Genomic DNA, 25,379 nt, shown 5'->3' with positions numbered 1-25,379 from the left:
GCCAATAGTGTGGAATTAAACACTCCATTTCAAATAAATTGGCTGGCTCAGAGGAAAAGATTAATTAAAGCCAAATTTCTGTAGCAAATCGACAAAAATAGCTTCATTGCTCTGCAAGACAATTAATGCTTGACTGTCAGAAAGGGGACGTAAAATAAAATCTGAAACTAATAACATATTTTAGCCGTCCGTAATTACGTAAATGTATTTTAATTGACTTGATAGCTTCCGGCCACAGAAATCCATTTTGTTTTCATGTGATGTGAGAGCAATAAACGAAAAGGAAACAGCAAACTTACTAAACTTAAACACGGGTCACGTGGGACTACCCACCTCCCCGTTACAACTTAATATTGCTCTGTGGATCAGCCGCGGATCTACGGTATTTCCGAACCAGGGCAATACTAGATAGTGGTGCCCCTCCTCCCTAGAGCGTTTGAGGTAGGATGCCAAAAACTTTAAAAATCGACTTTTCAAAAATATGTCCATGTTGTAGCGCACATTTTTCTGAACAGTCTGATACGTACAACGTATGCGTTTGAGGAAATGTTTGGTCTTAAATGCGCTCAAGTGTATTGCCACGCCTCTTCACACAGCATTCTTCTATTGCACGTCACTGTATTTCGCTCTGTGGAACTCAAACACGTAACATTTTCTAACAGATGCCATCAGACTGTATTCAGGACATTGGCAATTAAAATGTCCTGTGGTGCCTCTCCTGCTCCCAGTCAGCCGGTCTGACAACCTGCCCCTGTTTAAAAAAAAACTCTCAATAAATACTGGATGTGTTTATTTGTAACCGGGAAAACAGGAATTCTTCACAAAATTTGCACTCTTTATTGCCTATTAGTTAATAACTTTACGTTTTGTGTGACATAAAATTAAATATAGAATACATAAACCCAGTAAAGACAATAGACAAGCAAGACAGTACATATTTCTTCAATCTTTAAGTCCTAACATTGGTTTTCTCACTAACCTTAATACAGCTTTACATGCAGTGCTTTCCTTTTGGGAAAGAATCCATTAGCTCATCAAAGTTTGTTAAACGTTTTGCTACATGAAAAAAAAAAAAAATCTCGTTGGCTAATACTGAAAAAGCTATTAATACCTATGAATAGTACCCAAGACTGGTGTGCTTTCTCGATCTGATTACGTGAATTTCGTCACTGTCTGCTAGATAACACAAATTTGGTCTGCCTAATATTGCAGCAATTGTAACACACACTGCCACTGTTTTGGCGCAAATGGTCATTTTTATAACACAACAGAATATAATCACGGTGTACCAATATTAAATGCCTATCAGGCCTACTACAAGCAAAAAGTTTCATGTTAGAAAATAGTTTCACACTTCATTCATATGCTCTAGCTTCTGAAGCATGAGATCGAAAAGTAGTAGTACAAATTTTTTATACAAATTTGCAATTGTCATATTCTTCCATAATTTGTGTGATGTCCCCATTTCTTCTCCTTCCTCGTGCTAACAAACAATCTTGTCATCACCAATTCTCTAACTATTCCTGCCAGGGTTAAAACTTATTTTCTGGTTAACTTGACTAACCCTGCCACAATCACCGGTTCAGTTATCCCGCGTTTATTCTCCGGTTACACGTTATTACGTGTTCATACCTGTTTTCGTTGCTACTCCCAGGATAGAACTTTAGCAGTTGCTAGGCAGAGACTGTACAACTGGCCTTTACCAGTGTAGCGTTCTGGAAAAAAAATTTCTGCCGAAATTTCATTTTCTTGGTTACACCGACAAGATAATACTTAATCTTCCTTACCTGTTATTCAACAGGGATGAGTTTCAAAATCATATGAATAATCGATAGACCGACGTGCGCTGGTTGCTAGGTGCTTTGTGAAACAATGTTTTTTTTTCCTCCCCCCCCCCCCCCCCCCCCAACAGAAATTCCTGCCTGGGGCAGATATCCCGGTTTGTCCCCCCGACTCCTACATCCAGGCCTGTTGCATATGTGTGAATCTGACAGCTTAGGCGCGCCAGTAAATTTTTTTTCCGGGTAGCATCCGACTGCTTGCCGCTATTGCTTATACAGCTAACTGGCACACTTCTGAAGCTAGAAGCACGAGAAGGTACTACTCATACGCGACACAACTGTGCATGCGCTCGCTCACAACCGCTCAAATGAATCAAATGTAAACAGTTGTGACGTCACGCTCATCAGAGGCAATTTGTTGTTTCGAAGCATTGCATAATCTTCCTAAAGCTGTTGACACATTTTGCTGTTGGCAGATACTTGTGTGAGCACTTTGTTTTGTTGCTGTATATGGCGCATTTCCTTGGTAACTTAGTTTTATTTTAGTTTTTTTTTTTTTTCCTCTTTCATGTTTTATTGCTGCAGTATTATTCTGCACTAGTGAGATACAGTAATATCTTTTGTTAGAGTATTGGTTCTTACCAGTCAATGTTACAAAAATTTAACTGAAAGCTAAAACAATGAAAATTCCTGGAATTCTAAAAAAATACCGGGTTTTTCCCGGTTTTCTCCCGGATGAAAAAATTCCCGGGTTTTTCCCGGATCTCTCAGGTCGTATACACCCTGTTTTTCGATTTCTTCACATTTTTCCAGCAGTTATTTTGCCTTCATCTCCCTACACTCCCTATTTATTTCAATCCTGAATAATCTATATTGCTTTATTCCGAGATCTCCCTGAACATTTTTGCACTTCCTTTAATTTTTTTTCTTTTTCTTAAAAAAAAAAAAAAAAAAAAAATCTAATGAAATATTTATTCTGTCACTCAAGGTTTCTTCACAGATACCTTCCTTGTACCCATGTTTTTCTGTTCACAATCTGTGATTGGCATTTTTAGAGGTGCCCAGTCCTCTTCAACTGAACTGCCAACTATGATATCCATTACTGAAATATCTACAGCCTTACTGAATTTAAACAATCTCATCATTCCTCAGTACTTCAATATCATATTTCTTTCTACACTGCTTCCCTAGATGAATCAATCTATTCTTCATCTTCATTAAATTGGGATATGAGCCTACATATGCTCCTGGGTATGCCTTACACTCTAGAATATGTTCCAAAGTCTCTTCTCTGGTGATGATGTAATCCAGCTGGAATCGCCCATATCCCCAGGCCTATTCCAAGTATATCTCTTCCTCTTGTGCTATTTGAACAGTGTATTTCCTATTATTCGCTCAAATTTATGGAAGAACTAAATAGTCTTTCTCCTGCCTCATGTCGTTCCAAAATGCTGTCTTCTATTCCTTCCACTAAAACCACATTCTAATCCCCAATGATTATTAGATTATCATCTCCCCTGACATACTGAACTACCCATTCAATAGCCTCATATATTTTATCTTTTGCTTCAGGCTGTGCTTGTGATACTGACACGTATACATATTCTATTGTTGTTGACTTTTGTTTGCAGTCAATTCTGCGGTAAACAACACTCTCACTGAACTGCTCACAGTAACTCACTCTCTGGCCTAGCTTCCTAGTCATAACAGATACTACTACAGTTACACCATATTCTGCTGCTGTTAATATTACCCTATATTTGTCTGACCACAAATCTTTACCTTCTTTCCATTTCACTTCTCTGACCTCCAATATATGTAGACTGAACTTTTCCATTTCCCTTTTCAGGTGTTGTAGCTTCCCTACCACATTCAGACTTCTGACACTCCATGCTCTGACTCATAGAATATTTTACTTTTGTTAGTTACTTATTGCCAACAGAGAGATCATCACAACACTTTTTCAATTACAGGCCAGATGTCCTGTGGACCACATTATATGTGATTCATGATTTCCTGTCAGAAAGGTCACAGTTTGTAGTAATACGCAGAAAGTCATTGAGTAAAACAGAAGTACTATCCGGTGTACCCCAAGGAAGTGTTATAGGCCCTCTATTGTTCCTGATCTATGACATAGGAGGCAATCTGAGTAGCCCCCTTAGATTGTTTGCAGATGATGCTGTCATTTACCATCTTGTAAGGTCATCAGATGACTAAAATGAATTGCAAAATGATTTAGATACGATATCTGTACGATGTGAAAAGTGGCAATTGACACTGAATAAAGAAAAGTATGAAGTTATTCACGTGAGTACTAAAAGAAATCCGCTAAGTTTCGATTATGCGATAAGTCACACAAACCTGAAGGCTGTAAATTCAACTAAATACTTAGGGATTACAATTACAAATAACCTAAATTGGAACGATCACATAGATAGTGTTGTGGGTAGAGCAAACCAAGAACTGTGATTCATTGGCAGAACACTTAAAAGGTGCAACAGGTCAACTAAAGATGCTGCTTACACCATGCTTGTCTGCCCTTTTCTGGAGTACTGCTGCGCAGTGTGGGATCTGCATCAGGTTGGAGTGACATATGACATCAAAAAAGTTCAAAGAAGGGCAGCTCATTTTGTATCATCGCGAAATAGGGGAGATAGTGCCACAGACATGATATGTGAATTGGAGTGGCAATCATTAAAACAAAGGTGTTTTTCGTTGTGACGGAATCTTCTCATAAAATTTGAATCACCAGTTTTCCCTTCCAATTGTGAAAACATTTTGTTGGCACCAACCTACATAGGAGGAAATGATCATCATGATAAAATAAGAGAAATCAGGGCTCGCACAGAAAAATTTAAGTGCTCGTTTTTCCCTAGTGCCATTCAAGAGTGGAACAGTAGACACACAGCTTGAAGATGATTCACTGAACCCTATGCCAGGCACTTTATTGTAAATAACAGAGTAATCATGTAGAAGTAGATGTAGAAAGGGCACGGGGAAGTCTTCAATCTGTCTTTTATGCATTCGAAAGGTAGCTAGGTACAAATGCGATACTAATGCTGTCACAAAGTGAGGTGTTCCACAAGAACCAATGCATTCTTAGAAATATCTCCAAGAAGGGCGAGACTTGCAACAGTTATCGATCTCTGCTGACCCAGTATACTGCAGAACTTGGTCCACACCTGGGATGAAGAGGCATACACTCCCAAGGAGGAGGCATATTGTTCCCACTATTTCTCCTTACTGCATTTAATTAACTTGCAAACCTTTGCACAGGGCTGCTTAAAAGTGATGAGGATGGTCTGTCTAGGATATCACTTGAGTTGTTGCAGGGCCTTCTGACAATCCTGAATGGCTGTTGCAATGTTGCAATGTCTTTGGCCCACTACGGCATTGGTCTGCGGTGGAAGACGCACGCAGAAAGGGGAACATCTGTTCCAGTGGTGCAGGTGGATATATTGGACATGTCTCCCACAAATTTGTTGATGCAATCTGACAGAGGGGGGCGAAAGTGATGGCAGAGGCATACAACTGCAAGTTGGCTCTTTGAAGAGCCCAAACTAGTAATTGGTCTGCTGGACAATAACAGAATCACAAGAGAGTAATAACTGCCACAAAAATCATACTGCAGCAAAGCCATGAGAGACTAGGAGAAGAAATTGTAAGGTGTCATAGACAGCACCCAAATGAGTAAGCATACCATCATCGAGGAAACACAAATCGAGATTGCAAGGAAGACAGTCATGTTTCTTGGAGAGCAGCACAGACAGCAAAATAAGAGGAAATTAGTTTTTGTAGTTCTGGCAGGTGACAGTAAATATCCATTGAATCATCATGTTAAGGGTATCCTGTTCAGGTGTCACTGGCTGGTGTTTCATCTCTGGTCCTCAGATTTCTGGGAGAGTGTTCCCGGAAAAGAGCCATCACTGGTAGAATGCAGGGAAGGAAGCTGCTTGTCCTGCCAGGTGTGTAGAGTTGATTTTCCTGAAGATGGTGCTGCCCAAACCACAAGCAGTGTGTGCCTGTTTTTCACATAATCACATTTACTCGAGCACCTACTGGATGTCGAGGGAGGCAACATGCGAATTACTGCCAACAAACTGGTCACAGCAGTGGGATAAGTCAATATCATGCTGACAGGACATAAATGATCACACTTTTTTGGGGCTTCAAAATGACAAGAGGCCTTCAATTCTAGGATTTCTTGTTCCTTAATTAGGGTAGCACACTTCAGGGATCCGAGAGGGTGATTGCAACTGATACAGACAGGTTGCGGCTCATGTGGTGCATTTTCATGAACTGGCTGACCAATTTCTTCAAAAACTGGGTTTTACATACACTAGGAAGACATATACTTGAAGCATTGGCATCTACATTGGGGTTGAGAAATACGACTTCACATCACAGCAGTGAAAAATGATTTTCACTTTTTGGAAGCAAATTGCCCTAAAAAAATGGATACCTTGCTTCTCCCAGAGTTTGGGCCTGAAGCTTTAAGTCTTTGTGAAAAATTAAACTATGTACCAGGTGGCAGGGGTAAAATACAGGGAGCGAAAGGCTATTTACAATTTGTACAGAAACCAGATGGCAGTTATAAGAGTCGAGGGGCATGAAAGGGATGCAGTGGTTGGGAAAGGAGTGAGACAGGGTTGTAGTCTCTCCCCGATATTATTCAATCTGTATATTGAGCAAGCAGTAAAGGAAACAAAAGAAAAATTCGGAGTAGGTATTAAAATTCATGGAGAAGAAGTAAAAACTTTGAGGTTCGCCGATGACGTTGTAATTCTGTCAGAGACAGCAAAGGACTTGGAAGAGCAGTTGAACAGAATGGACAGTGTCTTGAAAGGAGGGTATAAGATGAACATCAACAAAAGCAAAACGAGGATAATGGAACATAGTCAAATTAAATCGAGTGATCCTGAGGGAATTAGATTAGGAAATGAGACACTTAAAGTAGTAAAGGAGTTTTGCTATTTAGGGAGTAAAATAACTGATGATGGTCGAAGTAGAGAGGATATAAAATGTAGACTGGCAATAGCAAGGAAATCGTTTCTGAAGAAGAGAAATTTGTTAACATCGAGTATAGATTTAAGTGTCAGGAAGTCGTTTCTGAAAGTATTTGTATGGAGTGTAGCCATGTATGGAAGTGAAACATGGACGATAACTAGTTTGGACAAGAAGAGAATAGAAGCTTTCGAAATGTGGTGCTACAGAAGAATGCTGAAAATAAGGTGGATAGATCACGTAACTAATGAGGAGGTATTGAATAGGATTGGGGAGAAGAGAAGTTTGTGGCACAACTTGACTAGAAGAAGGGATCAGTTGGTAGGACATGTTTTGAGGCATCAAGGGATCACAAATTTAGTATTGGAGGGCAGCGTGGAGGGTAAAAATCGTAGAGGGAGACCAAGAGATGAATACACTAAGCAGATTCAGAAGGATGTAGGTTGCAGTAAGTACTGGGAGATGAAGAAGCTTGCACAGGACAGAGTAGCATGGAGAGCAGCATCAAACCAGTCTCAGGACTGAAGACCACAACAACAACAACCACCACGTTTAGGCTGTTATTGTGACAGGGGCATAACTATGTGTTTTTACATGAGAGTAATGTCCAGGACTGGATAGGATTCCTTGTTTTAATTAAGATGGAAATACTTCATAATTTACTATGGAAAGACATATCTCCAAATATGTTTGCAATATTCTCCACAAGCAGAGATAAAGGACACTTCCTCTGTCTGGGTGCAAACTCGGAGCAGAGAGGAATAAGTTTCTGCAGCCCACTTGGTTTTGCTTTTCTCTCGAAGATGTGGCCATGAAGGTATAGTTCTCAGGGTTGGGACAATCTCCTCTGAAGAATTCTGGTATGGCTGCAGACACTGTTGGAGCTTTATGACCGCCGGCTAACAAGAGATCTTTTCAAGGTGCCAAATATCCACTATGATGGCACGTGCTCTGATTGAGGCCTCTCCCCATGAGTTCCAGCCGGTCAGAGCAATGGCCACTTGGCTTAACCCTAGCAATACCAACACATTTTCCATAAAGTGCATTATGAATGGGGAGGGGGGCAGGCACTTTATGTCAACCGTAAAAAAAGTTATAAAAAATTTGTTAGTTGTTCTTGACTTATATTAACAACATGTTTTTTAAAGAAGTACTGATGCATCAGTGAAGTCCAGAACCTGAGTATACAAGTCACATTCTTAGCAATATCAATACATTTTCAATAAAGTGTGATACCAAGCTCTATGACCACAAAAAGGCAAATTTCATTCCCTTTTGTTTACTTCCACTTACAATATCCTTTTTAAAGAGTTTCCATTGTGTAAATAAAATTGTCAACCTGAAAATATTGAACAACATTCATTGTGGAAAATGACATCTACTACTTAAGACTTAAATTTTTGGTTCTGTTTAACTGAAAAATTTAAAAATTTATGGAATCACAAAAGAATTCAGTAAAACAAAACACATTTTTTCAAAATTTTAGAGTGTAAATGTGGATTTAAAATATGAGGGTTAACAACTGTTGGCCGGAGTGCTAGTGCCTCCAAATAGACAGACACCTACATCTCAGCATGTACTGGTACATAACAACTTGGGCAGCATCAATAGTGCATTCGCATAGCCAAATGGTTAGCACCATACAGGTACCTAGTAACCACCCCTCATGGACTGGCTATATGCTGAGTGTTCGGTGACCTTCCCCTTATGGCCCACATTTCTGTAATTTTGAAAAGGTGGACGTCAAACTCAAGTATGGGATTGAACAAAAGTTCACCAAAATAAACAGTGCAAAATAAAAAAAAAAGTGTGGGAAAAGTGATAGTTGATAGCCTATGACCAAACTACACTGTTAGCAGGGTATCTATCCTAAGTGCGGAAGTAAGATAGCAGTAGAGGAAAGGAAGAAGTACTGCTGTAGTTTGGGGCTCCACACTCTCCAACACATACTCACAGAAAGAGTTGTGAGCCCACTGCGTGAGAGAAATGACTATGAGTTGCTGTTTAACAGCACATTTTCTTTGAGTGAGATGATGAAGTGATTCAAGAACAAAGCACTTCCTTTATCACTATGTATTTTTAGTGAGAAACTACATGAAATGCAAATAATTTTATATACTATGATGCAATTCTGAAAAGTGAGTGAAACCAGTAATTGAACATTAAGTGGCTCCAGGAAAGATTTCTGACCAAGGTTTAGCTTCAGAGAAGATACTCGTGTTGTAAGTACATTACTCCATTTATACAATATGATGTTATTAAAGGACAGTACGCTCAAAAGTAGACTTGTATCAAAACAGTTTACGGAATGTAACACATGCAAAATTGCTTTCCCATATCTTTACTATCTAAGTAAAAAAGTTAATAATTCATGATTTATGTCCTCAAAAATTACCATATTACCATCATCTTTAGGTATGGAAGCAAGTAATCCTTGGAGCCATGAATCTCTTGCCTGCAGGAATTTCAACCTGAGTTCTGCTTCAGAAAAGATACCCATTCTTCGTAGGTAGCCAACCACAGCCAGACATCGTGGCAGTTGAAGGTCAGTACGCAACTGTGCAAGAAGTTGATGCAGCATAGCCAACCAGGCAGCTTCAACTTCCTTAACAATGCCCTATAAAACAGAGAGCAAATGGAGTGCATATTACTGAAATGGAATACCTGTGTGTGTGTGTGTGTGTGTGTGTGTGTGTGTGTGTTTTGATACACAGTAATCTGTGGAGGAATTTTCTTTGAAACCCCAACTAGTAACCACCCTCTGCTGATGCACACTACTTGTATTTGGTGAGTTGTGATTTAGCTTGATACAGGTAGTTATATTCTGTGATGGATTTTTCACCAGTTCACAATGAAATTTGATGTGAATTTTCTGGTGTACTGAGACTGCAAACACTTTTATATATAATCTTTAATTTACTTAACAGTTCATAGTAATGAATACACTTCTATTGTTATAAAAATGGAAATGTAAATACTAGATTGAGTCCCTAAAAGAAGACCATTAAACAGGATTACATTCAGTACAGATGGATCACAATAATTAGAGATGAAGGTTATTTTAGTTTCTGTATTAATCAACACATTTTCACAGTGCCTTTTGTCCATCTGTCATGTCACGTAAGAAGTGTACCATATTAACTAAGGAAGTGTAGAAATACGTGAGAAGCTGTCAAGGTCTAAAATGTGAGAATAATAAAACTATTTAGTGAGCGAGAACATGGTACAGACAGACAGAGGAGAAGAAAGAAAGCATGATTATGATGAAGATGATACAATCATAAAAAAACATAACAAAGCAAGAACAAGAATGTGGGGCGAGATGGGAAAAGCTTATGGAGGGGGGAGGGGGGGGGGGGGAGCAAAAAAAATGAAGAAAATTAAGATAACAACATTATTACTCTACCCAGAAGCATTAAGATGGAAGTATGTGGACATGTTGCAACGTAGCTCTTGAACAACTTGAGAAATTTGTACTAATCTTGGTATACACATGGCTTGCTATTTAGAAAAGTATATTACAGTACGAAGACCCAGTGGGGTGGAGGATGGAGGTGAGCCCTCTGACACAAAACAGTTTTGCACACAAACTTCCTATTTGTGAAAAAATCACTTGTAGAAATGGTGTGGAATGACAACAAATAAATAAATGTAAATCTGGAAATGCCTGAGCAATTTCAACTCCACTGTGAAAAAAGTCACTTGCAACAGTGGTCACAATGTTGGTCTATACAACATCACAACACAATCATATGCCTGGAAAAGTTTTATTGAAGAAACTGAAATAGCTGAAAATGAGAAGTATGACCACCTGTGAAAGCAGTCACATCATAAACCAACTCAACTCTAATTTCTACACAGCATTTTATGCAGGTATGACCACCAACCAGCTGTCCCTCCAAATGAATAGCTGCAGCCAAACTGTGGCCACAGGCAGAGTTCATCACCCAGTGGCATAACACACTGCTGTGCACAGGATGTTAAATTTCAGTCAATCGGTGGTGCACTACAAGTGGAATCTGGGGGTGGGGAGTGCACGTGTGTGCTCTATAGCTCTGAAGACAGATCTGTCTGTAAGAAAGTTTTTCCGCCTTCTTTATGTTTCTATTGATCACTTGCAACATTTACAATATCCTCTCACAGTCAGATTAATTTACACTATGGATCTAGGAGTTGTGTTGTTGCCAAACACGACAAAATCGTAAACTGGCTAACTCTGACAGAACATAACAAACCCTACTCCAGCCACACTGCTCTGACCTGTGAAGCTCATCTGCCCCTACCTCTATTGCAGTTATCAGTACACTGCACTCCAACATGTAAATTCTGCCTAACTGAGTTTTGAACACAACCACACCTGGGGAGTTAAAATGCAACTACCAATAAACAAAATTAATTCTGGTAGAAATGAACTTTATCACAGAGCCTAGCGCCGTCAAATTAAGTGATAATACATTTGTCTTTACACCAAAACAAATTCAAAGATGGAACCTACAGAATTCACAGAGCTTGTTCAAACATGAGTGTGCATTTATCTGTGATTCAAAGGCTACACATGAAACTTCACTCACTTTAAAAGTTGATGTTTCGTAAATACCACAACACTGCTAACCTATGTCGGCCAGGTGAAATTAATGCTTTTTGCCACATGGGATTTCCACACCTCACCAGTATAATTTGAAAAGCCATAATTCTGTATTCTTCAAGTCAACAAATCCCATGTATTATGAGTTGTAACCAAATGGTCATTGGCAAAGCTAACACCACAACACTTCAGTAGCTAACAGCTTGCCAATACTCCGTACCCACCTACCTTCGCCAGTGTCATACATGCCATACGGTTTGTTCATAAACTATTTATCTTTAAACATCAGCAGATTGTCACCAGTATAAATGCACTTTGATGACGTTACTAGTACAGAATGTGCCCAAACAAAGCTTACTGTGAACCCAAGATGGAGCAATATTCGCTGCAAGTCCATCCCATTCAACTGCCAAGCTCTGTCTCTTTTAACAATGGTCTGTCTCCCCACTGCTCACGATTCTTGGTGGCAGTGATGTCAGATGCAACAGTTTGCCAAATATTACCAGTGCTTGCAATTACATAATTCTCTCTGGTTTACCTACATGGAGACCACATCTAAAGAATGCTTTAATAAATATGACTACTACTCTTTTGTAAGCCACAATAAAATGTATGGTGGACATTTTTTCCCCCTGTCAAGGTCTGCTGATGGACTAGTCCGCAGGGACGGAAGTGAAGTGGTGCCCATCCCCTAGAACTGCATCTCAACTTCCATGTTCAGTCCCTTCCCTGTACCCCTTTACCTGCTCCCAGCCAGGTCCTGCTGGCTTCACCTGCCATGATGATTGCTGGCAATATTGGGGGCTGCCATCCGCACCTGCCTCCAAACTTTCTATATAACCTACACATCCTGCAGCCCCACTGTTTCAATTCTGATAGGCTTTTTTAATTATAACTTAAATGCCTCCACTCTACATACTCTAATCCATATGCTGTTCTTAACATTCTTATTGTAACAAAACACTGCGCCATTTAACAGGTTTTCCCACTAACAACAATTCTTAATTATCATTCTTAAGGGCTTAAATTGTTAATTATTAGCTTCAGCATACACAGCACTATGACAATACACCACAATGTCCCATACTCGGTGCCTAAATTGCTTATATTCCAACTGAAGAATGATACTGAGATGAGATGCATTCCATTAGTACAAATCTGTGCAAAGCCAGTCCCCCTCCCCTCACAAAAAAACACACACACACACACGTACATATTAATGTCTGCAAACTGCAAATATAGTCAATTTAGGCATTATTCATGTGCTCCATAAGAAAATTATGTATCTGTAAAGTATGGAAAATGCTCAGTAGTGTTCAAAATGTTCAATGTGTGTGAAATCTTATGAGACTTAACTGCTAAGGTTATCAGTCCCTAAGCTTACACACTACTTAACCTAAATTATCCTAAGGACAAACACACACACCCATGCCCGAGGGAGGACTTGAACCTCCGCCGGAACCAGCTGCACAGTCTACGACTACAAATGCTTGGTAGTGAGGTTGTTAGTGTGGATAATAGAGATTGAAAGTGGTGCAATATTGTGTACAGTAAATATCTATATTCAACAGAGATTAAAAAATCTACTTACAGCAATGATTGGTATATGACCATGTTTTCTTCCAAGTCGTCTAACATACGCAGCTAGCTCTAGTGCCTCTTCATAACTGCCATTGCGTATGCAGGTTTCCATTAGTTGAGGCAGTTCCAACACTTCCAAGAGCTGAGCATTCCTCGTTAAAGTCAGAGAGTTTAGGCGACGATGTGCATTAATATTGCTTGACTTCTGCCCAAATTCTTGGCACTTGTGGGAGAACTCTGGTAGCTTTGTTTTCAGTGCGTCCAGGTGATGTTCAACATGTCCAAACTGGAAATGTTCAATATCTGAGTTTTTAAATCAGAAATTAACAGAATCACTATTGCTCATGTGACATGGAGACTGCTGTCAGTGAGTTCCAGTAACATTTCTTAATCTTTTAACAGTGAAATATAACATGGGAAACTGTATAGGGGTATATTTCTGACAAATTTCCAAATCCTCATGAGAAAATGCTGCACATTTCTCTGTATTGTTTGTGATATACAAACAAATATAAAGCAGAAAATAAATTATGATAAAAAAATTATTTGGTGTACACACCATGGGAGACAGTGGTGAAGATGTGACTCCAAACTACTGGCAGCTGTTACAACTGGATTAGTAAGATGTCGGTAAAATGAGAAGGAGAATCTATGAATACAGATGTCAGTATATTAATGATTTAGCTGAAACACATATGGAAAATATACCTGTTTGAATATTTCTCTGGAACATTCTGCAGTTTGAATAAAAGTTTTATAGTTAGAAAATGCAAGTTCTTGAGTTTGTTCCAGTACTGCAGATTTTTCCTCATTGAGACGCTCTGGTTCTTTGACTGAAAAAAAGGAAAAAAAAATTACCAACATCAAAAAAAGCCCTGGCCAACATCTGCATCTGAATGGAAAAGTTATTTTAATAATTTTGGTAATACATACTCAACTGTTCGACATGAAATGAGCCAAGCTTGGATAGATACAAAACAACATCTGGATTCTCCTTCCAGTTATCTGAAACAATTGTATATATAAGTAATCTTGTTCCATGTGGGGGGAAAAAAACAACTGTAAGACATCCATATGGAAGTGCGCACACATTATGTATAGTTTCTTTTCCATTTCATGTACATCATATTTATTAAAGAATAATTTTACATTAATTATTTGAATTCAGTATTTAATGAGGCTCAGTACTAGGTGTACTCAATACCCAGAACTATCCTACACATGAATTACCCTACCTTTGTTTACACTGGTGGACAGTTTTAAAAAGACCACAAGATACCGAGAGCCTAAAGTTAAAGCAATTACAGCCCTCAGTCACAAAATTTAAGTCTTTTGACCAAGTTTCAGCACTTCTATGAGTGCTTTAATCACAAATTAAATATTCAAATTGGTCTATAAGTACAGATTTATGGGATTTTTTTAATATAAAAGTGCAAGTACTGACTAACAGTAAAAGAAAGAAACAGTACTTACATGTCATGTATAAGATATGCTTGATATTTATCACGTAAGTAATGTAAAAAGAAAGTCCCATAAATTTGTATTTATGTTATATGCCATATAGAATATTTAATTTCTGATGAAGTCACTCATAGAAGTGTTGGAACCTGATAAAAAGACTTAAATTTTGTGTCTGAGGGCTGTAATTGCTTTAACTTTAATTTTTAAATGGTCATTGAACTACGAAGCCATGTTTAAAACTTTTTTACTGAGAGGCATTTAAATCATCTAAATATATTACATATAACGCATTTACAAAGTAGGATATGATGCGGTGAAGACAGGGCAGTAAATTGGTCATGACCTAATCCAAGAAAGCACAGGAAGGAGAAATGAAAACAAAATAGCTGTATCAGACAGAGCAAAGCATATGGAAGATTAGTTGAACAGAATGGATAGTGCCTTGAGAAATGATTATGAAACATACATTAATAAGAATTAAACAATGGTAATGAAGTGTAGTTAATTTAAATCAGGGGATACTGACTGAGATAGATTAGGAAATGAGACACTAAAAGTAGCAGTAATATGACAGAGATTAAGCCTAAATAAAACGAAGGTTGGCACCAACCAGAAAAGCTTTTCTGAAGAAGAGAAATATAAATTTAGGTGTAAGGAAATATCTGTCTGGAGCGTTGCCATATACGGAAATAAAATTTGGACACTAAATAGTATAGATTGGAAGATAATAGAACCATTTGAAATGTGTTATTACAGAAGAATGCTGAAGATTAGATGGGTTGATCAAATAACCAATGAAGGGGCACAGAATGTAATCAGGGAGAAAAGATCTTTTCGCCAGACCTTAACTAAAAGAAGGGACTGTTTGTTAAGACACACCTGAAGCCCCGATGAATAATTAATTGTACTGAGCGAGGTGGCGCAGTGGTCAGACACTGGACTCGCATTCAGGAGGACTACAGTTCAATCCCGCGTCCGGCCATCCTGATTTAGGTTTTCCATGAGTTCCCTAAATCACTCCAGGCAAATGCCGGGATGGTTCCTCTGAAAGGGCACGGCCGACTTCCTTCCCCATCCTTCCCTAATCCGATGAGACCGATGACCACGCTGTCTGGTCTCCTTCCACAAACAACCAACCAACCAATAATTAATTTTGAAACACAGGAGGTAAAAATCATAGCAGGAGACCAGGGTTTAATTACAGCAAACAGGTTTAAATTAACATAGCCTGCAATAGTTATTGAGATACTTCCACAGGACAGACAAGAGTGGAGAGTTGCAACAAAACATTCTTTTGATTAAAAATTGCAGTGACACACATTAAGCCATCACACGTTAGACATAATTAGTGAAGTCTCCCTGTACAGCTGGGGGGGCTACAACAGCAAACTACAACTTGATGTGGACATTATAATGAGCAGCAGCTCTCTACAATTAGGTCACCAGTAACTAGCATTTGTTTTTGTGAAACCAAACATGTCCGCATGTCAGAACTCATTTCACACCCAACTGATGGTGTATTACATTCAGACAATATTCTACTGTCATGCCACGTACATAACAGTCCATAGGGCAAACTTAGTGGTCAATAGATGATGAGAGCCTATAGCCATATTACTGATTCACGTCAGAAAGTTAATTCCAACAGTCTCTTCAGTTTTGTATCTCATGAGCGGTTAACTGACTACAACAACTCTTCTGGAGCATACTTGAATATTTATTAAGTGGTCTGCTGGTTATGCTGAGGCAATGGTCCACAGCCCCCTTATTGAAAAGAAGTTGTGCAGTCTTTTGTAGATCCTATGGACTGGATTGTTTGGGGAAAAGAGACCAAACAACGAAGTCATCGGTCTCATCGGCTTAGGGAAGTAAGTCGTCCGTGCCCTTTCGTAGGAACCATCCCGGCATTTGCCTGGAGCGATTTAGGAAAATCACGGAAAACCTAAGTCAGGATGGCCGGATGCAGGATTGAACCGTCGTCCTGCCGAATGCGATTCCAGTGTGCTAACCACTGCGCCACCTCGCTCGGTCAGTAGATTGTATGATATCCCTGATTCTTTGGATGTAGCCTACAACATTCTTAGTAAAATACACTGCTTTTCTGTAACAGAGGCTTCTTTTGTGTATTACATGCATCACCAGATGATTTTCTGTTTCACTGGTGCTGGCAATTTTTCCTTAGAATATAATTGCCCTACAGTGCTCTCCTAGTTCATATTTCACATTTTTAGTGTTTTTATACAAATGGAAGCTGGCATATACGGAACAGAAGTCCGCACTATGTTCTTTATTGGTACCACACTCCTTGCCAGAGGAACATATAACATTTGTAGAGTAAAGCACATGAAATAACTGCAAGTGCCATACCAAAACTGTTTGACACAGTAATCCGCTGCAGACTGTTAACAAAAGGAATGAGCACACATAATAGGTTCCCAGATATGTGAATGGCTCGAAAACTCCTTAGGTAATGGAACCCAGTGCACTGTCCTTAATGGGGAATGTTCACCAGAGATAGTGGTATCATCAGGGGTGCCCCATGGAAATGTGATATGACACCTATTGTTCTCTATACACATAAATATCTGACAAACAGCATGAGCAACAATCTGAGGCTATTTGTTGAGGATGCTGTGGTGTACAGCAACATGTCGTCATTGAGAGACTGTAGGAGGATACAAGATGATTTAGCAAAACTTTTTGACTGGTGTGATGAACAGCAGCTTTCCCTACACATAGATAAATTTAAATTAACACAGACGAGTAGGAAAAACAATCCCGTTATGTGTGAGTGCGTGTGTGTGGTTTTTGCTGCTTTTTGTTTAGTGATCTTCTTTACTCCTGAAGTATTTAAAATGCTGTTAGTTCCATTTGTAGATCGTGGCCAATTTACGGGACAACGACAATAACTGGAATATCAGCCTCCCTATACTGTTGATGTCTTAGGAGCATGTTAAATGTGGATTTCAGTATCAGCTGAATTAACAGGCTAAACCTTCAGCAAACTGACTGGTATTCTTTCCTCAGCCATAATGCACAACCACTTTGAATGTAGCATATACTCATCATCCCTCTCATCATTGGTTCTCTATTACAAAGGCATATAGCTAAAGCATGGAACTGTATGATGGGCCGACATTATTCCATATAAGCGTTTTTGGCTCTTGCATTTTTTATCTCATTTATTTTAATCCCTTTGTGTCCTAGTTTTAATCAGAAAAACAACTCAGTAATATATCTTCTTTTCTATTTGATACATCTTTTAATAATTTTGGAAGCACAAGGCAGGTAAAAGAAATGTTGATGTTTAATGTAAATACTTAAGGATTGATAACTGGATGATTCTGCTTTTTGGTGAGTGCAGTTTCCTTTCATCCTCAAGTATTTACGTTCTACAAGAACATTCCTACAACATTAATTTCTGATTAAGGCCTGTCAGAGCATACAATTTGAGAAGAAATTGTTAGTCACCCTTCTAATGAACTATTACGGCATGTGCCTATAGGGAGATAGGGAAATTACAGAATACCTAAATGAGAATAGTTGGATGAGGATTCAAGGGCCATTTTCCGTTTGAATATGCACCAGTGTTTTTGCAAATATACCACTGTTATAGGTCCAAAAGTGCACTGGCAATTGTGATACAAGATAAACTCCAGTAATTATCACACTGGATGTATTCTCAAGCCCTTAGTATCACAAGGAAAACTGGACTAAATCCAATAGACAATACAATTTTACAGTAAAACTCATAACAAGGGCAGTCAAGGTATCAGCACACTTTTAAGTTTGACACATCTGAGATAATACCAAACATCTTGAAAACTGCTGAAATGGCACCACAGTTCAAGAAGGGAGACAGAGAAAAATATGATAATCATCATCCTGTAAGTCCTCTAGCACATGTGTGTGAGCTTCTGACTAAAGCCATTACCAACTGATTAACTCAATAACTTGATTTCTAACAATGTGCTGAACAACTAGGATTTTGAAAAGGTGTATCAACTGTTAACTATATCAGATTATTCAACTTCTTGAAAAAACCCAAGAACGCATCACATCTAGCAATGACTTTTGTAAAGTATTTGATTCAGTGGAAATATGGGCAATCATGGAATCTATAATGAATGCCAGTGACAAACAGAAATATGAAGTAACTCAATGTCTATTTGTTATTAAGCAACAATGAAAGTCAATGAAGAGCTCACAGCTGAGAACATCTCAGTAACTAAAGGAGTTCACTGAGAGGATAAGGTATCTCCAGAGTTGTCTATCCTAACTATTAAGATGTATCCCAACAATATGGACTGGGATAGTGATGGGATCAAAACTGATGACCAGTCTCTGAATCACCTACAATTTGCTGACATCATCATCACGCTCATAAGTTAAGGCCTGACAAATATGATCCACAGACAGAAAGCTGCCTCTGTAGTTGGTTTGGAGATGCATGTAAAACAAACTAGGCCTATAGTTCAGTGTCCAAACATCCAACTGGTTAAAAGTGAGGGGTCTAGTGTAGCAGGGGATACAACCTGTCGGCTTTGGACACTGACGTCACAAGTCGCCAGAGAGCAGTTTATCATTTTCGCTTTTGCTGTTATGTTTCAGTTTCGTTTTTTTACTGATTGCTTAATAAAGTGGATCTGTTTATTCTATCTCGTGAGATTTTTTTTTTTTAAAAAGCCAAAAAACACTTATCAGCCACTGAAGGGAGCTACAACACTAAGAAGAATCGCTTTTCAATTGGCCACTTGTGACGTCATTGTCCAAAGCCGACGGGTTGTATCCCCTGCTACACTAGTCCCAGAGTGAGTATGTTGGCAATAAAATTCAGCAAGAGAAGGTCAACCACAGGGAAGAAACTTAAAAAAAAAAAAATTTGAGTTCAAGAGTGTTAAGAAAGTTTCATTTCACCCCAATCAACAAGGGTGACCCTACAAAAATATATTAAGTATAATTCCTGTGTTCTACTACTAACAGCTTAAGATCTGGAAACACTGTCTCTGACAAAGATGAACGCTCATCAGTTACAGTGTGCACAAAGAGCAAAGGAGAGGCAGACGCAGTGCATCAATCTCAGGTGCGAGATCAGGAATGATATCACTATAACAATATTGGTAACAGACATCCTTGAGAGAGATAGCAACTTGAAATGGCAATGAGAAGGCCACTTAGTGAGACGAAGTCAGAACAGATGGAACAATAAGGTAGCCAAGTGCTGCGTCTCGCATCTTAGCATGTTGCTTTTTTTTTACCTGAGACAATTTTTTAAAGGGAATAATTTTTTCTGATCTATGTGGCTTTACACATAATTTTAGTATTCCAACATCAAGGCAAGTACTGTAGTGGTCACAGAAAAAAGCACATGGCTCAATGGCTTATTGCAACACACAACTTACACTAAATTGAGTAATCATGATTGATATACTTCTAGTTTTATTAATATATATTTGCCAAAGTCACTTGGGCTTCCTGAGTTGTTTTCTGTTTGTCCCAGCCTTAGACTCAGGTATGTTTTAGTACTACTGGCATCTCCCTCTGTCTCCCAACTTCTCATTTCCTACTATAAAATGACTATATTGACACCACATCAATTGAACCGCTGATGTAATGATGTTGAAATTATGAGGAATATTCAACACTAGATGTCAGCTTTTGCTAACAATGCAAGAAACATGCAACAAATGTCATGAAAACATGGTGACTACAACATCATAGGCAACAAGTAGTGATTTTTCAAATGGCCTAAGCTACAGATCAGTCTGCCACCACAGCCATGATTTCTGGTTTCACACTGATTGGTTTCACCAAATAATAACCATACTGTGAAAATATGCACCAAAAGGTGATATCACAGCAACCATTAACATTACTACATCACTGATCAAACTTGATGGATAGTATTGAATATTCCTCTTGATCCTAATGTTCTGTTATGTTATGTGAAGTCATCAAGTACAAACAGGACAAAGAAAATATATATATAATGGAAGGAAACATTCCACGTGGGAAAAATTATATATATATATATTTTTAAATGTGGGTGGTGACATGCTGACCTCTACTGTAGTCTGAGATCACACTTGGATTTAAAGTTGGTTGTGAGATCTTGGAATGGTATTTAAGCCATCAGTTAATCATTAAAATGAAATTAATATGAGGGTAGTAAACATTACTAGATTCAAAAATCCGAAAATATTTTTCAAAAATTTTTGACACTGAAAATGAAAAGGTATGGAAATAGGCCTACTGTAGATTTTCAACTACATATAACATCAAAAAACTATGGCTATTATAAGTAACAGCACCTTGTAATATGTGACATTTCAATGTTGCAACTACGACAGTTAGCTGCTAAGTCAAATTTTTATAGTTTACAGTACAGTTTATAACATATGTTATCAGAACATCAATTCTTCACAAACTGTTAATTATAGAAGGGTTGCGTAAGATTTATATCTTAATTATTAGCAGACTGTATCGCTGGGAAGAGAATCAGCAATTACTGATAGGCTTCATAATCACCACAGTCAAATTCTTATCTGGGTATTCGGGAAATTAATTAAAAAAGAAATTCATGTGTGTCATACACGTCAGCATAAAATTCCTTACCCATGATACTGGAAATATATTAAGCTTTTGTAATCTAAAGTGAAAGAACGAATCGTGAATTTGGAGATAGGAAAATCAATGTAGAAAATCGTCTGACTCGCAACTCAGATTCTGAAGTGTGTTTATGGATCTCAGTAATTTATATTTACAATGACATCTGTTTATATCAAGAAATTACCGACAGCGTAATGCGTTCCCTGTTGTCGTACTTACATCAAGTTTCTGAATTACTGTTATAGATGTGTTTACAACAAAAGAAAATACACATGTTTGATGAAGTGTTTATAGTAAACCAAAGCAAAAAAATACAAAACACTGTTCTTAATAGTAATAAACACACCGGGTACTTCATTTGGAAATATCAGCTTCAGAACATTCTCTACTTCGATATCCATAATCCAATCAAATGCAAAACACTATTCAAAAAAATTTCATATGTTTGCCAACAGTTTGTTTACAAATCACGAACCACGACCCACGTCTCCAGCGATGTAGCAAGTTGTTGGTGTAGTGTGACTGTCGACGTAAAGTCGATTATGTGATGTTACGAGAGTCAACGCACGTCCGTGGCACAGTCGACTGACAGCTGAAATACAGTTCCTTGTGTGAACTTTCAGTTTTTAGTGGTTATTCTTGTTATTCTTTATTTGTCCGTGGATCATTTCTTACAGTGATACTGGACACGTCATGTTTACATAAAGCTTACATACACATAACGAAAATACAGTGGTATATATCAATTTATGTATGATTGCATTTATAATCTGACGGTTATGTATTTGCTGGTTTCAAAAAGACAGTAAATATACACAAATTTTATAGTATTTTCACAAAAAAAGTCATTAAAAGTACATTATACAAGGCATCAATGATAATATAGTTCATTTTTCTGTAAGTCCTTGGTCTTCACTCAGCACTGCCAAGAAAAATGGAGAAAAAGTAGAGAACAGCAGCATCAGTGTTTTGGCACGGAATACTATTTCGTACATTTACATACTTGAAGTGATTCTAAACACAGTTTTACATTTGTTGCAGTTTCCCTTTGCAATGTATACTGACACACTATTTATTTTTTTATTTCAAGATATCCTTTAGCACTGTAAGCACAAATATTGATCACATGTCTTTTTAGTTTTCTATTAAATAGAGACATAGTTTCTATCATCTTTATACATTACGGTAAACTGTTGTACAGAATGCTTCCAGCATTTACAGATTCTTTGTCTGTTAATTTTAGCCTACTTCCTTCTACACGAGAGTCATTTTTTCTTCTTGTATTATGTTCATAATATTCTCATACTCTCTGTGTGTGCACATTTCCGCGTTTCTCCAGACCAGGACGCCATATGAAAGGTGTGAATGGACTAGTCCACAGTACATTGTTTGTAGAGTGTTTCTTTTTACTGGCTTTGACATTTTTCTCATCAGAAGCATGCTTGAACCTATTTTGCTGCAAATGCTATTTATACGATTCTCCTATGTCATATATCTATCCACTATTACAACTAGAAATTTATAGCTGTCTGTCTCCTTTAGTTCTAGGTCTCCAAGCCTGGCAGTAATGTTATCCAAAGTTTGCTTTTGTTTGCGTGTATCTGCATGTACGCTGTTTTGTTTCCATTTATAAAGAGATCGTTTTCCCTGAAATAATTGTTTCTACTTTTCATATTTAGCGAAGCCTTCTCTTGCAAGTCATCTGTTGTAGATATAGGAACGACAAATAAAGCACCAACTGCATAAACGCATACACTATTAGATAATGTTTTGGTCATATTATTGACAAACAGGATTACTGTATAAGTAGTGGACCAAGGATGGATCCTTGAGGAACCCCATATTTCACAATTTCAAAATTTGAAAAGATACTTTTAATGTTATTTTTCATTTTTTGCTTTATTTCTACATGCTGCTTTCTATTTATCAAAAAACGATTTAATGGTGTCTACTGCTTTTCCTCATGTACCATAACAATGAAGGTTTTCTAATAGGTGTCATGGCATAAACAATCAAATGCTTTAGATAGGTCTATGAATGTACCACAGACTTTCTTCTGTTCATCAAGTGCTTCAGTTACAAGTGTTACGAATTCAGCTATTGCTGTTTTGGTAGATTTGTCCTTTCTGAACCCATGTTGTTCATCGTTGAGAATATTAGATGTTTGTATAAAGTTTATTATTCTGTCTTTTATTGTGATTTCTATTGTTTTAGAGATTACTGATGTAATAGCTATAGGTCTGTAATTTCCTAGGTCTTTCTTGCAGCCTACTTTATATATAGGGGTTACTTTACTCTTTTTCAGGCACATTGGAAATATTCCTTTTTCTATAGATAAATTTATCAGACCGGCTAATGGCTTTACTAACCACCGTGAACAGCATTAGGGGATAAAACATCTAGTCCCTCAGTGTTTTTTGTTTTTAGACTATGTATTATTTTTACAATTTCTGAGTCATTAGTTGGAGTCATGATTAAGCATTTTGTCTCATATGGAATATTTATTGTTTTTATTTTGGTAGTATAATTTTGGGTTATTAATTTGTCCACAACTTCAAAACAGTGTTTGTTTAAAGCGTTGTTGACATTCTGTTCATCCCTGAGTTTCCTCCCACTGACCTCAAGTGTTATGTTATCGGTCTTTTCCACACCTACACCTTTTCTCTCTTCATTTATGAGAGACGATATGGTCTTAGTGGTATTTGTTGAAGTTGCTATCTTGTTTTCATAATATGTCGATTTAGTTTCTTGTACAGTTTGGTGTATGATTTCTTCTTTCCCCTATATGCATCACTGTTTTCTCAGATTGGCCATAGCCAACAATTTTGATACATACTTTTCACCTCTTCCCTCTTCCTTTTTTGCTCTACTGTGACCCAACTTTTATTATTTTTCTTATTTATTTCCCTACATACTAATGGACATGCAACACCTATGTTATGGCCTAATGTATTGCAGAATGATTCCCATCCTTCATCTAGGTTTTCTTTTAAGTATACTTCACTAAAATCTCCTTTTTTCCAGTAGCTGTTGTAGCCTGTCTATGTTTGTTTCATTTGTCTAAACTCTTTAAATATTTTTTCTGGCCTTCCTATGTTGCCTGCTAATTCAATTAATACCCGATAGTGGTCTGCAGTGGTTATGTATGTGACGTGTACTGTCTGCCTGCTCTGTGGTATATTAGTGATCATGTGATATATTAATATTTCTGTATTTTTACAGCACCTTGTGAGACTGTCTACTGCTGAATTAAGTCCATAAGTTAAAATCAAATCTTGAAAACACCTCATGTAACAGTTGTCTTTTAAGTGTTAGTATTTAGATCACCAGCTGCAATTATATAAGGGAATTCCCTGCTAGCCTTATCTAACAGGACTTCCAACTCTTTTAGAAGCGCAACTTAAGAGACACAACTTTTTTCATGCCGCAATAAGTTCACCTTGGTTGTAATTTATTGCACCATTTCGCCCCCCCCCCCCCCCGCCCTATGCCAGTAATACAATACGAAACACAAGCATTATACTGTAATTATTGTGGAATTATTGCTGCTGTAGTTCAATAGATTTAAGCGTTTTCATCTTATTGCTGAAACAAGTGAAAACAGTACACAAAATTGATACCATTTTGCAGCTTCTGGAAGTATAAGAACAGCAACCTATGTTTGATTTCCTGCACCAGTGAGTGTGTATGTGGTTGGGGGGGGGGGGCGGAAGGGGGCAGCGATACCAATGACTTATCCCATACAACCTTAAAAGATTTTTATGAATAAATAAATAAATTTAATATATCTAACCAAAAAAGCAAGTCTTATAAACTTTGTGATTTGTGAAACCAGGCATTGTTTAAATTGTGGATTATTTGCAGAAAATAGCTTCCAAGTGCAACGTGGCAGCTGTTTAACTACAACTAGTTATATGAAGTGCCTATATCAACGAATACAATAAGATTCTGATATTTTGGAAGATTGTTGCGTTTGCAAATGATGTTTAAGCTGGGTTCGCACATGCAGCTAATGTGCCGCTACAACTTCTGGCTTCTACAGTGGCATCATGAGTTACCGTTTACACAGAATGTCAGAAATTCTATGTAGTTGTACAGTTTTCAATATGGCATCAAGTGAAATTATATGGATGGCTATGTATGTTGTAGTGCAGGTTATGGCATGAGAGCTGTGACAGGAGTTAAATACAAGGAAGACAAACCCCAAATGTTGAATCCAAAAATAGTGTTTGCACAAGGATAAATCAGGGGCCACAAACATTTATAAAAGAAATAAGACTCAGAGACAAAAATTCTGTGTGCAATGGCAAACTAAATCAACAGTTGGCCTGCAAATATCGTCTGCAGACACACCAAAA

General features: G+C 37.9%; 1 protein-coding gene across 2 annotated transcripts in view; it reads right to left on the bottom strand.

Annotated features, from left to right (window-relative positions):
• Window positions 1-21,524, bottom strand: part of LOC124802590 (conserved oligomeric Golgi complex subunit 8) — a 36,284-nt gene extending 14,760 nt beyond the window's left edge. The window contains exons 1-5 of one of the 2 annotated variants that reach the window (XM_047263466.1): window positions 21,368-21,524; window positions 13,885-13,956; window positions 13,660-13,784; window positions 12,962-13,237; window positions 9,189-9,402 (exon numbers count right to left, since the gene is read on the bottom strand). In XM_047263466.1, the coding sequence (XP_047119422.1) occupies window positions 9,189-9,402; window positions 12,962-13,237; window positions 13,660-13,784; window positions 13,885-13,956; window positions 21,368-21,422 (742 nt within the window). In that variant the 5' untranslated portion in view covers window positions 21,423-21,524. The remainder of the gene's footprint in view (window positions 1-9,188; window positions 9,403-12,961; window positions 13,238-13,659; window positions 13,785-13,884; window positions 13,957-21,367) is intronic. The other variant, XM_047263467.1, reaches the window with a different exon arrangement.
• Between the last annotated feature and the right edge of the window lie 3,855 nt (window positions 21,525-25,379).

This window comes from Schistocerca piceifrons, chromosome 6 (assembly GCF_021461385.2).
Source record: "Schistocerca piceifrons isolate TAMUIC-IGC-003096 chromosome 6, iqSchPice1.1, whole genome shotgun sequence".
Classification (NCBI taxonomy): domain Eukaryota; kingdom Metazoa; phylum Arthropoda; class Insecta; order Orthoptera; family Acrididae; genus Schistocerca; species Schistocerca piceifrons.
This window is presented reverse-complemented; position numbering and strand designations above follow the sequence as displayed.